Source organism: Piliocolobus tephrosceles, chromosome 21 (assembly GCF_002776525.5).
Source record: "Piliocolobus tephrosceles isolate RC106 chromosome 21, ASM277652v3, whole genome shotgun sequence".
Taxonomy (NCBI): domain Eukaryota; kingdom Metazoa; phylum Chordata; class Mammalia; order Primates; family Cercopithecidae; genus Piliocolobus; species Piliocolobus tephrosceles.
The window spans coordinates 34088956-34105346 of record NC_045454.1 but is presented as its reverse complement, the minus strand read 5'-3'; the positions used below and the strand labels follow the sequence as shown (position 1 = coordinate 34105346).

At 49.8% G+C, this 16391-nt stretch overlaps 2 protein-coding genes across 10 annotated transcripts in view; one reads left to right on the top strand and one right to left on the bottom strand.

The window, feature by feature from the left end:
* SUGP2 (SURP and G-patch domain containing 2) overlaps positions 1 to 2740 on the bottom strand; it is a 45836-nt gene extending 43096 nt beyond the window's left edge. For 2 of the 6 annotated variants that reach the window (XR_002735219.2, XM_023229808.2), the window contains exon 1: positions 2132 to 2248. Coding sequence is in view for 2 of the 6 variants with exons in the window: in XM_026457003.2 (XP_026312788.1) it covers positions 2184 to 2214 (31 nt within the window). In the remaining 4 variants the exon portion in view is untranslated. Of the gene's footprint in view, positions 1 to 2131; positions 2296 to 2456 lie in introns of those variants that run through there. The other 4 variants (XM_023229809.2, XM_026457005.1, XM_026457003.2 and 1 more) reach the window with 3 other exon arrangements.
* Positions 2304 to 16391, top strand: part of ARMC6 (armadillo repeat containing 6) — a 22957-nt gene continuing 8869 nt past the window's right edge. For 2 of the 4 annotated variants that reach the window (XM_023229813.1, XM_023229810.2), the window contains exons 1-3: positions 2553 to 2709; positions 7989 to 8155; positions 9302 to 9384. In XM_023229813.1, coding sequence (XP_023085581.1) covers positions 8035 to 8155; positions 9302 to 9384 — 204 coding nt within the window. In that variant the 5' untranslated portion in view covers positions 2553 to 2709; positions 7989 to 8034. Of the gene's footprint in view, positions 2710 to 7988; positions 8156 to 9301; positions 9385 to 16391 lie in introns of all 4 variants that reach the window. The other 2 variants (XM_023229811.2, XM_023229812.1) reach the window with 2 other exon arrangements.

Sequence of the window (16391 nt, the reverse complement as noted above, 5' to 3'; positions counted from 1 at the left end):
TGAGGTGGGCGGATCATTTAAGGTCAGGAGTTCGAGACTAGCCTGGCCAACATGGCAAAATCCTGTGTCTACTAAAAACACAAAAATTAGCCGGGCGTGGTGGTATGCACCTTTAATCCCAGCTACTTGGGAAGCTGAGGCAAGCAAATTGCTTGAACCTGGGAGGTGGAGGTTGCAGTGGGCCGAGATCATGCCACTGCACTCCAGCCTGGACAACAGAGTGAGACTCCATCTCAAACAAACAAAAAAAATTCACCAGGCATGGTGGCACGTGCCTGTAATCCCAAATACTCAGGAGGCATGGGAATTGCTTGAATCCGAGAGACAGAGGTTGCAGTGAGCTGAGATCATGCCACTGCACTCCAGACTGGGGGACACAGCGAGACTCTGTCTCAAGGAAAAAAAAAACACACACACACACACACACACAAACTGTGATCACAGAACCTGTTCTATTTCACCTAATCCTCAAAGTAAGGAGGCAGTAATCCATAATCCTCGCATGGAACTTCAGAGTGGACCCTTTTTATTTTTTATTTATCTTTAACTTTTTTAGTAGAGATAGGGCTTTGCCAGGTTGGCCTGGTTGGTCTCGAACTCCTGACCTCAAGCAATCTGCCCACCTTGGATGGACTCTTTTAAGGGGGCCTCTGCCTTCACGAAGTTCACAGGTGTGTGCTGGCTGAAAAGGAGCAAAGACAAATCTCTGAGCCCATCTCCTTGGAATCCATTAAAAGCAGCTCTGTGAAAGCAGTTCTATCTGCTGGAGGAAGGTGTCAACCAACACACGTAACTGAGCATAACAGAGTAGGAAGGGTGGGACCACAACCCTCGCAAATCGTGGTTAGGAAAGAAGAGATCAATCTTTTTTTCTTTCTTTCTTTTTTTGAGACTCTCTCTCTGTTGCCCAGGCTGGAGTGTAGCAGCATGATCTCTGCTCACTGCAACATCCGCCTCCCGGGCTCAAGCAATTCTCCTGCCTCAGCCTCCTGAGTAGCTGGGATTACAAGAGTCCGTCACCGCATCTGTCTAATTTTTACATTTTAGGCAGAGATGGGGTTTCACCATGTTAGCCAGGCTGGTCTTGAATTCCTGACCTCAAGAGATTCGCCCACTTCGGCCTCCCAAAGTGCTGGGATTCCAGGCGTGAGCCACTGCGCCTGGCCCAGGATCGCTCTTTTCCCATTTCACAGACTCAGTAGTGCACAGAGGCTCTGAGAACTTCCTTCCCTTCTAAAAGAAGCCTCTTGACGGTGAGTGGCGGGACCCCCAACCAGTGACAATGAACTAGTGACAGAGTCCATTCTGTGCTGGGTCCTTGCGCGATCTCCCAACCACCCACTGAAGAGGCGAGTCCTGTTACGAATGACATTAGGGTGAGGAGGCAAAGGGAGACAGACTCAACGACCCATTCAAGATCAGACAGTCCAGATGTGAACCTGGCAAAGAGCGTATTCATGCATCCAAAGCCCCGAAGAATGGGTAAAAAGATTAAGAAGCAACATTTTGGGATCCAGGGGCTGCATCCTTAACCATCAAGATATCCCGCCTCGCAAAATCTCCAACTTCAAGACGCAACCCGTAGGGTCGATTTCCCATCACGATCTCCCCCTCGTCCCATCCTTCAGCCCTTTTCCCTGGGCGCCCCCTTGTTCTCTGCTGGCAAAGGGCAGGGTTCCAGGGTCAGGTGACCCAGGTTCAAATCACACGATCCTAAGCTTTCTGTGCCTCCGTTTCCCCACCTACGGAAAGGGTAGCTAGTAAACGGGCTGGTGTGTGGGCTGAACCGGTTCTAAAGAGGGGAAGGGCCCGATGCAGCGCTGGGCGCCGTTATCTCCTCCCCAGCGGGGGCCGCTCCGAGTTCGGGAGGAATGAATGAACGACTGAACCAATGAGCCCTTGTGGAAGCGGCCTGCCGTCTCCCGGTCTCTGAGGACGAGGAAATAGGGGCGCTGGGCCCGGGAGGCCGCAGCCGGCCACCCAGGCCAACCTGGTGGGGACGCGGCCGCCGCCGCAGCCAAAGGGCTGAGTCTGCGACGCCATCACGGAGCCCCGAGCGGGCCCCCAAGGCCGAGCCCGAGCCTCCCACCCCGGGACCCACCCACCGACGACGCCAGGGCCCGGGCCTCACCCCGAGACCACCGCGCGCGGAGCCGCCCCCGCCGCCGCCTCAGGCTCCTCACCCGCCACCGCCGCCGCGCGAGGCGGGGACATGCAAATGAACCAACGGTCTCCGCAGCGCCGCGCCGCGCAGGCGCAAGCCGCCGCCGAGTCCTGGTGCGCAGGCGCGGGCCGCCGCGGCCCGGCTCTCTTGCGCAAGCGCGGTGGCTGCTTCTTTTGGGCGGACGCTCCGGAGGCAAAACATTTCCCTGCTGGGGGCGGCGACCACCGTGAGCGTCCCGGAAAGGGCGGCAAAGACGCCTCCGTCGCGCACGAGGTGGCCTTGTTGTTTTTACCTTGGTTTGCGGTCGTCCTTGGTTATCGTGGGCCGTCCGCAGGGCTCTGGGAGGCCGAGCCTGGGGGCGCCACGGCGCCTGCGCGCGTACGGCGGCCGGAAGGGGCTAGAGGCAGCGCCCTGGGTGACAGCGGTGCGCCCCACCTTTCCCCACGTGGCCGCGAAGACCGGGTGAGACGCGGCGGCTGCCGAAGCCTGTCGCGCGCGAATTGGGGAGTGGGGGCGCCGTAGGGTCTGGCTGGCGCGACCCTCGGGTACGTGGTTTTGGGGGAAAAAATTGAAAGAATTTTACAGAAGCCGCCTGGGGATAAAATCCCCGGGTTCTCTGGCCTTCGCTTTCTTTTCATTCATTTTGTTCATTCATTACTTGTGCACTGAGTGCCTGCTGCGTGTCGGGCCCCGTCCTAGGCAGTGGGGACAAGGAGGCTACAGGGTACAAATAATTGAGTGAACGATGTCGCTCTAGATACGGGTGATGGTGTGCAAAGGAGAGCAGGGCTGCTGTTTACCTGGAAGTGGTTTTGAAGGGTGTCTCTTGAGTGCTGGGAAGGATGAGAAAGGCGGGGAAGAGCAGCTGGGAAGGCTTAGGTAGAGAAAGTGCCCATAAGGAGGCTAGGTTTTGTTCTGAGAGGGTTGGGAAGCCACTACTGAGCTTTGAGCAGGTGAGTGAGGTGGAGTCTAGGCTCTGGGAGTGGCAGGTGAGGCCGCCCTTAGGGGAGGCTGGTGTTTGAACCAGAGTGGGTGTGGCTGGTAGAGGGAGTTGTGGATGGAGTCTTTTAGGGTCCCCAGCATATCATGGCACACTTTTCTAATTTTCTTTTGAGACAGAGTCTCTTTCTGCCGCCCAGGCTAGAGTGCAGTGGCGTGATCTCGACTCACTGCGACCTCCATCTCTCGGGTTCAAGGCATTCCCCTGCCTCAGCCACCCGAGTAGCTGGGACTACAGTTGCGCAACACTGCACCCGGCTAAATTTTGTATTTTTTAGTAGAGACGGGGTTTCTCCCTGTTGCCCAGGCAGGTCTCAAACTCCTGGCCTCAAGTGATCTGCCTGCATTGGCCCCCCAAAGTGCTGGGTGGTGGCTCACTATGTTGCCCCAGGCTGGTCTCAAACTCCTGTGCTCAAGTTATCCCCCACCTTAGCCTCCCAAGTTGCTGAGATTACAGGCACAAGTCGTCGCTCAGTTCTTTTTGTTTTTAAACAGACTAGCACTTTGAGCTATAAATTATATACCATAATAGCCACTCATTTGATTTAGTAATTTTTTTTTTCTTCTGGAGACAGGGTCTCCCTCTGTCACCCAGACTAGAGTGCAGTGGCCCAATCATAGGTCACCACAGCCTTGAACTCCTGGGCTCAAATGATCCTCGTGCTTCAGCCTCCCAAGTAACTTCAACCATAGGCAAATGCCACCACACCCGACTGAATTTTTGATTTTTTTTTTTGTAGACACAGGACCCCTATGTTGTCCTTGCTGGTCTCAAACTCCAGGCTTCAAACAGTCCTCCCACCTTGGCCTCCTAAAACACAGGTGTGAGCCACCCTACCTGGCCTGATATAGTGATTTTACGTTTTCACAGAATGGTACAACCATCATCACTATCTAATTCAAGAACGTTTTCATCACCCAAAAGGAAACCCTATACCCATTAGAAGTTATTCCGCATTCCCTCTCCTCCAGTCCCTGGCAACACCCAATCTGCTTTCTGTGTCTGTGTATTTGTCTATTCTGGACATTTCATATCATTGGAATCGTGCAATATGAGGCCTTTTGTGTCTGGACGAGACATCATGTTTTTGAGGTCCATCCCCATTGTAACATGCTTCAGCACCTCATTCCTTTTTCTGGCTGAGTAATATTCCATCGTGCACACAGACCATTTTGTTTATCCATTCATCTGTTGGTAGACTCCCTCTCCTTTTCTTTGTTCTTGTGATTTATTTGTTGAAAACTCTGGGTGTTTGTCCTCTAGCTGATGTTCTCTTCCCAAAATCCCAAAAAGTAGGGATTTTGCAGATCATATCCCCATGGTGTTGGTTAAGGTGTCAGAGCTGTGCTGTGCAATACCATAGTCACTCGTCACACATGGCTATTTACATTAACATAAATTAAAATGAAATAAAATTACACACTCAGTTCCTCAGCTACACTGCCACACTTCAGCTGTGTGATAGCCACAGAGGCCAATGGCATCTGTACTAGGCAGTGCGTATAGAGAACGTTTCATCATAGCAGAAAGTGCCCTGAACGCATGATCAGATTCAGGTTTGACATTTTGGCACGATGACTTCACAGGTGCATTTTGTTCTTGTTCAGGAGGTGGGTGTTGCTGGTTTCTCTTTTGTCTCTTTTGATGACGTGAGATTAAGGAGTAGATTCAGTTCCTGCCCACTCTTGTTAAGCTCCCTTGTTAATTTTACACCTGATGGTTTTGGATCCTGTGGGATCATTATCTGTTTCTCTCCTGTCTCGGCTGATCAGCTGGAATTGGAAGTGGAACTTTTCCTCATCCTCTTTTTGTAACCTGGGACCCATTTGTGCAAGGGAGGCAGGTTAAGTGCTAGAATCTTTTTTTTTTTTTTTTTTTTTGAGCCGGAGTCTCACTCTGTCACCCAGGCTGGAGTGCAATGGCGCGATCTTGGCTCACTGCAAGCTCTGCCTCCCAGGTTCACGCCATTCTCCTGCCTCAGCCTTCCAAGTAGTTGGGACTACGGGCGCCCGCCACCACACCCGGCTAATTTTGTTTTCTTTTTGTATTTTTAGTAGAGATGGGGTTTCACCATGTTAGCCAGGATGGTCTCGATCTTCTGACCTCATGATCCGCCTGCCTTGGCCTCCCAAAGTGCTGGGATTATAGGCGTGAGCCACCACACCCAGTCAAGTGTTAGATTCTTTTTTAAAAAAATTGTTATCAATTATTGTGGAGACAGTGTCTCGCTACATTGGCCAGGCTGGTCTTGAACTCCTGGATTCAAGTGATCCTCCCATGTCAGCCAGCCTCCGGAGTAGTAGCTGGAGTACAAGAGCATGCCACCACTCCCCACCAAGAGCTGGATTCTTGGTTGGCCAGTTTTCAGAAGCCTCAGCTATATTTGTTTTAGTATTATCTAAAAAATAGTATTATCTAAAAAAAATCAAAAGCACAGATTATGACTTTTTTTTTTTTTGAGATGTAGTCTGGCTTTGTCAGCCAGTCTGGAGAGCAATGGCGTGATCTCGGCTCACTGCAACCTCTGCCTCCTGGGCTCAAGCAGTTCTTCTACCTCGGCCTCCCCTATTGCTGGGATTACAGACGTGAGCTACCACACCTGGCCCAGATTTTGATTTTCATATGTACTGGATTTTTTTTTTTTTTTTTAATGCTCACTTATCTCATCTGTAGCTGTCAGGCACCCCTTAGGGTTTGGAAGCTTCCTTGCTTCCTGGTCTCACAGGATGCCCCAGGGTGACCTGCCCCATGACCTGCTGGGACCTGGAATCAGCCATTCCTCCAGAAGCCCCAGCTCCTTGTTTTTAAAGATTTTATATAGAGACAGGGCCTCCCTATGTTGCCCAGGCTGGTGTCGAACTCCTGGCCTCAAGCCATCTTCCCCCCCTCAGCCTCCCAAAGTGCTGGGATTACAGGAGTGAGCCACCTAGCCCTGCCCCCAGCTCCTTTTCGTGGGAGATGGTAGAAACCATACATGGTGGCCGGGCGCGGTGGCTCAAGCCTGTAATCCCAGCACTTTGGGAGGCCGAGACGGGCAGATCACGAGGTCAGGAGATCGAGACCATCCTGGCTAACATGGTGAAACCCCGTCTCTACAAAAAATACAAAAAACTAGCCGGGCGAGGTGGTGGGCGCCTGTAGTCCCAGCTCCTCCGGAGGCTGAGGCAGGAGAATGGCATAAACCCGGGAGGCAGAGCTTGCAGTGAGCTGAGATCCGGCCACTGCACTCCAGCCTGGGCGACAGAGCGAGACTCTGTCTCAAAAAAAAAAAAAAGCCATACATGGTGTTAGAGGTATTCAGTACTACTGTGCTATCATTTCTTCTAGGCATTTTTAGTTGCTGTGACTAGAAAATTAGATTTTTGTTTACTTAAGAGAAAACACATGATTGGTTTATATGGATATTTCCATTTCGAATATAAGAATTCTGAGATTTTTTTCTCAACTTTGTTGAGGTATAATATGTACTTTTTTTTGAGACGGAGCCTTGCTCTGTTGCCCAGGCTGGAGTGCAGTGGTGCAATCTCGGCTCACTGCAACCTCTGCCTCCTGGGTTCAAACGATTCTCCTGCCTCAGCCTCCCGAGTGGCTGGGATCACAGGTGCCCGCCACCATGCCCAGTTAATTTTTATATTTTTAGTAGAGATGGGATTTCACCATGCTGGCCAGACTGGTCTTAAACTCCTGATCTCAGGTGATCCACCTGCCTCAGCCTCCCAAAGTGCTGGGATTACAGGCACGCGTCTTTGCACCCAGCGAGTATGTATTTAATATAGTGTATATCTTATACTATATATAGTACATAAATGATACAAATATATTGCATATGTTTACATTATACAACTTGACGATTTTGTATGCATGCAGATTGTGAAATACCTCAATCAACAGTTACCTTTTTCTTTTTTGTGGTGAGAACACTTAAGATCTACCCTCTTAGCAAATTTCAAGTATACAATACAATATTGTTAATTATAGGGAGTTCCGAGTTTTCACTTGATTTTGTGATGTTAGAATCTTTTTTTTTTTTTTTTCCTTTTTGAGTCAGGGGCTTGCTCTGTTGCCTAGGTTAGAGTGCAGTGGAGCAATCTTGGCCTCCCAGGCTCAAGCGATCCTCCTACCTCAGCCTCCTAAGTAGCTGGGACTATAGGCATGTGCCACCGCACTCAACTAATTTTAATTTTAATTTTGGTAGAGACAGAATTTCACCATGTTGTCCAGGTTTTTGAACTCCTGGGCTCAAGCAGTCCTCCTGTCTCAGCCTGCCAAAGTGTTGGGATTATAGGCATTGACCCACTGCGTCCAGCCAGAATCTTTTTTCTTTTATGCTGATTCCTAATAATATGATCATTATTATTTGCTATGTCCATAATAGTTTCAGAATAACATTACTAGTATCATTAAAGAACCACCTTTCTTAGATAAAATATAGTAAACTCTATGTTCTCTTCTGCATTTTCTTTTTTTGTTTTTTTTTCCCCAAGTCAGGGTCTCACTCTGTGGCCAAGGCTGGAGTGTAGTAGCGTGATCATGACTCACTGCAGCCTTGACCTCCCAGGCTCAAGTGATCCTCCTGCCTCGGCCTCTCAGAGTGCTGGGATTACAGGCTAAGTCACTACACCCGTCCTCTTCTGTATTTGTAGAAGCCCTAGGGAAGTAGGGATATCACCCTTTCCTGTGATCTAGGTGGGAAGAATTTCTCCAGGGTGGTTGTAGGGCTCTGGTCCCTGGTAGATTCTTCCTAAGTGGCATTTTCATGGTGGCCAGGCCCTGCCATTGCCTGCTCACCCTTGAGGTAGCTCTCTCTTTGCCCTAACTTCTCAGCTCAGGAGCATCTATTGGCTGCACGCCAACATCAACGCAGGCGAAGATGGTCTCCAAGCGCATTGCCCAGGAGACCTTTGATGCAGCCGTGCGCGAGAACATCGAGGAGTTTGCGATGGGGCCAGAGGAGGCGGTGAAAGAGGCCGTGGAGCAGTTTGAATCGCAAGGTAGGGCGGTGTGACCGTCACCTGCCATCCGAGGCTCTCAGATGCAAGAGTGATGGGAGGGCCCTGCTGCCCTGCCCCGCCCCACTGGGGGTGCCACATGCCTGGCACAGAAACCAGGTGCCCACTGGGACCTGTCCCCTCCAGCCTCTGCCTCAGGCAGGCTGGTTATCCTGCTCCCACCTCTCACACACCCTTTCTGTCCCTGTTTCCACCTCGCCCAGATATTTATGGGCTGGATCCTTCTTACGAGTCTCATTTGATCACTTCCTTGAAGAGGTTTTCCCTGACCCTGGCCTGGGAAACAGGGCCCCTGCCTTCCTGCCCTACTCTACCCCACCTCAAGCTTACAGAGGCAGAAGCAGCAGCAGCCTGTGGAAACAGGTGGCATGTTCAGACCAGGTGCGGAGGAGTGTGGTTATGAGGGGCTGTTTGCAAGGGCGTGGGCAGGGTTAGGAGACCACCCCTAGCACAACTATCCCCCACAGAGACACTGACTGCAGGGAGCAGGAGTCCTGGGCAGGGGCCACCTGGCAGGCGCTGGACCCTGGGGCAGAGGCAGGGGGCTGGGAATGAACACCCCACACTCCCCTCCTCCTGCCTGCATCTCAAGTTCACTTCCTCATTGAACAGACCCAGGGTCCAGCCTCAGAGGTCAGAGGTCAGCGTTGCAGGCACAGAGTGGGGTACAGACCCCTAGACAGGGGCCAGTGGGAGAAGCAAAAGCGTCCAGCACTGTAGGGGCTCCCTGTGGGGGTGCCAGCAGGGGCAAGAATGCAGCCAGAGCCAGGACTGATGGGAGCCCCAAGGGAGAAGGCCGTGGGGTCCCTCCCTCCCCCTGTCAAGCCCACCAGGCAGCATGTGGCACCTCACCGCACAGACGTGGCCTGTGATGACACTCTTGTGTGACAACGGCCTCGCTACCACTCTGCTCCCTTTGACTGGCCCATGGCCCAGTGGCAGAAATACCCAATACCCTCTACACCCCCGTGTTGGTGTGGCATGGGCGGGAAGAGGGAGGTGGGAGGCTTCTGGAGTGGGGTGGTCCCAGCAGAAGGGTCCTGAGGTGTGATTCCAGCAGGCCCACGGGAATGACAGCTGTCACTTGCTTTGTGACCCCTGTGTGCTTGCTTCCCCCACCCCCAACAGGGGTTGATCTGAGCAACATTGTAAAGACGGCGCCTAAAGTCTCTGCAGATGGACCCCAGGAGCCCACACATGACATCCTACAGGTAGGAATGGGCATCCCACACAGCAGGTCCTGTGTCACCTCTGTCTGGGGGCACCTCTTCCCTGTTTCCTGGATGGCAAAATGCAGGCTGTGAAGGTCATGCCCTTTCCAGCATGCATGGGCAAGCTCGAGTTTGCAGCCAGGTCTCCGAGTCCACATCTGAGGGCGGCATGCCTTCCAATGCAGGGGACATCAAGCTCCTCGGGTGGCATGTATGCTGAAATCAGGTGGATGGCTTGATTGTCCCTGCTGCTGGAAGCCCAGAGTCAGGGACACCATAGAGGGGGACCCTGGCTTCCCAGAGACAGATGGACAGGACTCACAGGACGAGAGAGTGGGCTCACAGTAAGGCTGTCACTTACTGAACACCGACTGTTGACCAGCACTTTCTAGCCAATCTATTAGCACTGAAGCTCACCAGTGAGGTAGGTGGTGTCATTCCTGTGTTAGTGGTAGGGAAACAGGCCAGGAGCTGGCACTTAACCTCTCCAGAGACCCAAACAAGGAAGGTAAAAGAACTTCAATGCTTTCCTTAAGGTCACCCATTGAACTTTGTAATACAGCAGAAGGCTCTGGTGTTTGAGAACCGACCGTGACCTGGTTCTGTGCAGGTACTTTTTTTCTGCCTTCTCAGTCATTGTCCAAACAACACCTGCAAGGCTGGGATTTCCCTATTATATAGATGGGGACATTGAGATCCAAAGAGAAGAAAAGTCATTGACCTGGGAGCAGGAAGTGCAATGATAGGAGAGGAAGCTGGAAGAGATGGCTCTGGGTGTAAACCCAGCTCACCTAAGGCATGACACTTACTTTTCCCTACCTCAGGGTCTTGCCCTCTCCTGCCTTGAGGAGGTGTTGTGAAAATTGCCTCATTGTTGTTAGTTTGCTTTTTACCTTTCTTGCCTAATAAAGATGAATTTATTTTATTATTATTATTATTATTATTTTGAGATAGAGTCTCACTCTGTCGCCCAGGCTGGTGTGCAGTGGCACAATCTCAGCTCACTGCAACTTCCACCTCCCAGGTTCAAGTGATTCTCCTACCTCAGCCTCCCGAGTAGCTGGGATTATAGGCACACACCACCACACCTGGCTAATTTTTTTGTATTTTTAGTAGAGACGAGGTTTCACCATGTTGGCCAGCCTGGTCTTGAACTCCTGACCTCAGGTTATCTGCCCGCCTTGGCCTCCCAAAGTGCCAGGATTACAGACATGAACCATGATGCCCAGCCTGGATGAATTTCTTTTAAAATGAGTTTGTCTTCCGGCTTTTAAAATGAATTTCTTTTAAAAATCTTTGCATTGGGTGATTCATGTTTTTCCTACCCATTTGTAGATGAACTTTATATAGAAAGGATCTCAATAACAATATCATCTATATTATCTAGCAGTTACTGCTTAAGTACTTCTTAAGTGCTCAACATTATGCTAAATTCTTTTTTTTTTCTTTTTTTCTTTTTCTTTTTTTTTTTTTTGAGACAGAGTCTAACTCTGTCGCCCAGGCTGTAGTGCAGTGGTGTGATCTCAGCTCACTGCAAGCTCCGCCTCCCGGGTTCACACCATTCTCCTGCCTCAGCCTCCTGAGTAGCTGGGACTACAGGTGCCCGCCACCATGACCGGCTAATTTTTTTTGTATTTTTTAGTAGAGATAGGGTTTCACCGTGTTAGCCAGGATGGTTTCTGTCTCCTGACCTCATGATCCACCTGCCTCGGCCTCCCAAAGTGCTGGGATTACAGGTGTGAGCCACCATGCCCGGCCTTTTATTTATTTATTTATTTATTTATTTATTTATTTATTTATTTATTTTTATTTTATTTATTTTTTTTTTTTGAGACGGAGTCTCGCTCTGTCGTCCGAGCTGGAGTGCAGTGGCCGGACCTCAGCTCACTGCAAGCTCCACCTCCCGGGTTTACGCCATTCTCCTGCCTCAGCCTCCCGAGTAGCTGGGACTACAGGCACCCGTCACCTCGCCTGGCTAGATTTTTTTTTTATTTTTTAGTAGAGACGGGTTTCACCGTGTTAGCCAGGATGGTCTCAATCTCCTGACCTCGTGATCTGCCCGTCTTGGCCTCCCAAAGTGCTGGGATTACAGGCGTGAGCCACCGCGCCCGGCCTGGCCTTATTTTTTTAAGACAGTCTCACTTTGTTGCCCAGGCTGGAGTACAGTGGCGCAACATGGCTCACTGCAACCTCTGCCTCCTGGGTTCAAGCGATTCTCTTGCCTCAGCCTCACAAGTAGCTGGGATTACAGGTGCACACCACCATGCCCAGCTAATTTTGTTTTGTTTTGTTTTGTTTTTTTGAGACGGAGTCTCGCTCTGTCACCTAGGCTGGAGTGCAGTGGCGCGATCTTGGCTCACTGCAAGCTCCGCCTCCCGGGTTCATGCCATTCTCCTGCCTTAGTCTCCCGAGTAGCTGGGACTACAGGTGCCCACCACCACACCCAGCTAATGTTTTGTATTTTTAGTAGAGACAAAGTTTCACCATGTTAGCCAGGATGGTCTTGATCTCCTGATCTCGTGATCTGCCCGCCTTGGCCTCCCAAAGTGCTGAGATTACTGCTGTGAGCCACTATGCCTGGCCTATTATGCTAATTCTCTCTCTTTTTTTTTTTTTTTTTAATAGAGACAGGGGTTTCACCGTGTAGGCCAGGATGGTCTCGATCTCCTGACCTCGTGATCCACCCATCTCGGCCTCCCAAAGTGCTGGGATTACAGGCTTGAGCCACCGCGCCTGGCCTATTATGCTAAATTCTTAAAATATGTTCTCTTAATCTGTGCTCAGCCCATTTTGCTGATGAGGTATCTCAGGCTTCCCAAGGATCAATGACCCCCACCCCAAAAGGTCAGCTGGTGAGAGGCAGAACTGGTACCTGAATCCAGGAAGCCAAGCACTGAAATTCAGGCTGTTCTACCAGTAGTACAGGAAACTCCGTGTTTGTTTATAACATTCGCTCCTTTTTTTTTCTTAACTGTTCTTTTATTTATTTTTTGAGACGGAGTCTCACTCTGTTGGCCAGGCTGGAGTGCAGTGGCCCTTCCTCAGCTCACTGCAACTTCCTTCTCCCAGGTTCATGCAGTTCTCCTGCCTCAGCCTCCTGAGTAGCTGGGATTACAGGCATGTACCATGCCTTGCGGATTTTTGTATTTTGAGTAGAGATGGGATTTCACCACATTGGCCAGGCTGGTCTCGAACTCCTAACCTAAGTGATCTACCTGCCTCGGCCTCCCAAAGTGTTGGGATTACTGGCATGAGCCACTGTGCCCAGCCTTTTTTTTTTCTTTTGTAGAGACGGGGTCTTGCTATATTGCCAGGATGATCTTGAACACCTGGTCTCAAGTGACCCTCCCACTTTGCCCTGCCAAAGTGCGGGGATTACAGGTGTGAGCCAACATGCCCGGCCTTAAAGTCTTGCTCTGTCACCCATGCTAGAGTGCAGTGGCAGGATCTCGGCTCACTGCAACCTCCACCTCCTGGGTTCAAGTGATGCTCCTGTCTCAGCCTCCTGAGTAGCTGGGATTACAGGTACCTGCCACCCCTGGCTAATTTTAAATTTTATTTTTCATTACAGAAGAGTGGAAATACATTCTTAGCATAAAAGATTTGAGCAATACTCAAGCGTTTATAGCACAATCTGAAAGTCCTTGCCCTGTCCCTCACACCAGACACTGGGGTTTGCATCTCAGCAGTCAGTTCACAACTGAACCAAGCTGCTTCTCAAATGCCCTGCGGCATAATTGACCTTGTGCATCTTGGCTCAGATATGTAAAAAATGCTTATCTGTTGAGGGAGAAAACAATTCATTGTGATGGCCGTTGAAATTAATCTATTCGTGTCATAAGATGCATTGCAAACAGGCTTACAGAAGCAGAAGGAAAATAACATCTGGAGACTGTCCAAGTAGAAACTGAGCCAGCCGGGCCACATTTATATGTGGGAAGTTGCAGAATGAAAAGCATTAGTCACAGAGAGTGAATGACTCCAGGAGTTTAGTGATTAAAGCCCCCCTCCATGAGCAGGGTGGTGAGCACCACACAGAATCGTCATAGGTAGAACACAGCTGACTCTACCACCTGCATTTTAGCAACCACCTGTTGATGAAAATACTCTATAAAATATTTCAAGAGATTTATTCTGAACCAAATAAGAGTGACCCGTGGCCTGTGACACAGCCTCAGGAACTCCTGAGAACATGTGCCCAAGGTGGTCGGGCTACAGCTTGGTTTTATACATTTTGGGGAGACATGAGACATCAGTCAATACATGTGAGATGTACATTGGTGTGGTCTGGAAAAGTAGTACAGCTGAAAGCTGGGGCTTCCAGGTTATAGGCAAATTTAAAGATTTTTCTGGCCAGTTGCTGTGGCTCACATCTGTAATTTCAGCACTTTGGGAGGCTGAGGTGGTCAGATTGCATTGAGCTGAGGAGTTTGGGACCAGCCTGGCCAACATGGCAAAACCCTGTCTCTACAAAAAACACAAAAATAAGGCCAGGCGCGGTGACTCAAGCCTGTAATTCCAGCACTTTGGGAGCCCAGGCAGATGGATCACCTGAGGTTAGTGTTCAAGACCAGCCTGGCCAACATGGTGAAACCCCATCTCTACTAAAAATACAAAAATTAACCGGGCATGGTGGCAGGCACCTGTAACTCCAGCTACTCAGGAGGCTGAGGTAGGAGAATTGCTTGAACCCGGGAGGCAGAGGTTGCAGTGAGCCGAGATTGTGCCATTGCACTCCAGCCTGGGTGACAAGAGTGAAATTGCATCTCAAAAACAAAAACAAAAATTAGCTGGGCATGGTGGTGGACGCTTGTAATCCCAGCTACTTGGGAGGCTAAGGCAGGAGAATCACTTGAACCCAGGAGGTGGAGGTTGCAGTGAGCCAAGATCATGCCACTGCATTCCAGCCTGGGCAACAGAATGAGACTCAGAAAAAAAAAAAAAAAGATTTTCTGATTGAAACAGTTATTATCTAAAGACCTAGAATCAATAGAAAGGAATATTTTGCTTAAGATGGGTTGTGGAGACCAAGGTTTTATCAAGGAGATGAAGCCTCCAGGTAGCAGGCTTCGTTGAAAATAGATTGTAAATGTTTCTTATCAGACTTAAAAAGGTGCCAGACTCTTAGTTAATTCTCTCCTGAATCGGGGAAAAAACCTGAAAAGGGAATCTCTGTAGAATGTAGCTTGCCCCCACAAGAGATAGCTTTCCTGGGCCATTTCAAAATATGTCAAAGAAATATATTTTAGGATAAAATACTTTGATTTCTTTCCATACTGTATTAGCATTAGGCTGGAAGTTGGTGTCTTATTGCTACAAAAAATTCTTAAGATGGTCAGTTGTGTCTGACTTCCAAAGGCAGGAAGATAAAATGGGACATATTTTACCCCCACTTCCCATCATGACCTGAACTAGTTTTTCAGGTTACCTTTGGAATGCCTTTGGCCAAGAGAAGGGGTCCTTAGAATGGATGGGGACTTAGATTGTTTTCTTTTTTTTTTGAGACAAGGTCTCACCTTGATACCCAGCTACAGTGCAGTGGTGTAATCTTGGCTCACTGAAACCTCTGCTTCCCGGGCTCAAGCAATTCTTCAGCCTCAGCCTCCCATGTAGCTGGGACTACAGGTGTGAGCCACCAACACCTGGCTAATTTTTGTATTTTTTTTTTTAGAGGCAGAGTTTTACCGTGTTGCCCAGGCTGGTCTTGAACTCCTGAGCTGAAAGTGATCCACCTGCCTTGGCCTCCCAAAGTGATGGGATTGCAAGGATGAGCCACCATGCCAAGCCAAGAATTTTATTTTTAGTTTACACGTCCTTGCTAACATAGTAATTCCTTGTGAAAAACTTGGTAGTTCTAACTCCAGTACTGTGCATCCTCAAAGGCATTTCTGTCAGGAGCTTTTCAAGTTTCTTACAGCGTTTCTGCTGAAATCCTACACCACTGTTTGTTATGTAAAATATGCATAAAAACATTTACCATTGTAACCATTTTTTTTTTATTTTTTTGAGACGGAGTCTTGCTCTGTCACCTAGGCCGGAGTGCAGTGGCCAGATCTCAGCTCACTGAAAGCTCCGCCTCCCGGGTTTACGCCATTCTCCTGCCTCAGCCTCCCGAGTAGCTGGGACTACAGGCGCCTGCCACCTCGCCCGGCTAGTTTTTTTTTTTTTTATTTTTTAGTAGAGACGGGGTTTCACCGTGTTAGCCAGGATGGGATTGTAACCATTTTTAAATGTAGAGTTCAGTGTCATTAAGTACATTCATAATGTTGTAGTTTATGACCATCCATCTCATCTTGCAATACTGAAACAAACTCCGTGTTCCTCTTCCCCTCAGCCCCCAGCAACCATCATTCTGCCTTCTGTTGCTGTAAATTTGACTACTCCAGGGACCTCATATAAATGGAATCAATCACAGGCGGGGCGCCGTGGCTCATGCCTGTAATCCCAGCATTTTGGGAGGCCAAGGTGGGCAGATCACTTTGAGGTCAGGAGTTCGAGACCAGCCTGGCCAACATGGTGAAACCCTGTCTTCACTGAAAATACAAAAATTATCCAGGCATGGTGGCACACACCTGTAGTCCCAGCTGCTCAGGAGGCTGAAGCGGGAAGATCACTTGAACCCGGGAGATGGAGGTTGCAGTGAGCCAAGATGGCACCACTCTACTCCAGCCTGGGTGACAGAGGAAGACTCCATCTAAAAAAAAATTTTTTTTAGGCCGGGCACGGTGGCTCAAGCCTGTAATCCCAGCACTTTGGGAGGCCGAGACGGGCGGATCACAAGGTCAGGAGATCGAGACCATCCTGGCTAACATGGTGAAACCCCGTCTCTACTAAAAAATACAAAAAACTAGCCGGGCGAGGTGGTGGGCGCCTGTAGTCCCAGCTACTCGGGAGGCTGAGGCAGGAGAATGGCATAAACCCGGGAGGCAGAGCTTGCAGTGAGCTGAGATCCGGCCACTGCACTCCAGCCTGGGCGACAGAGCGAGACTCCGTCTCAAAAAAATAAA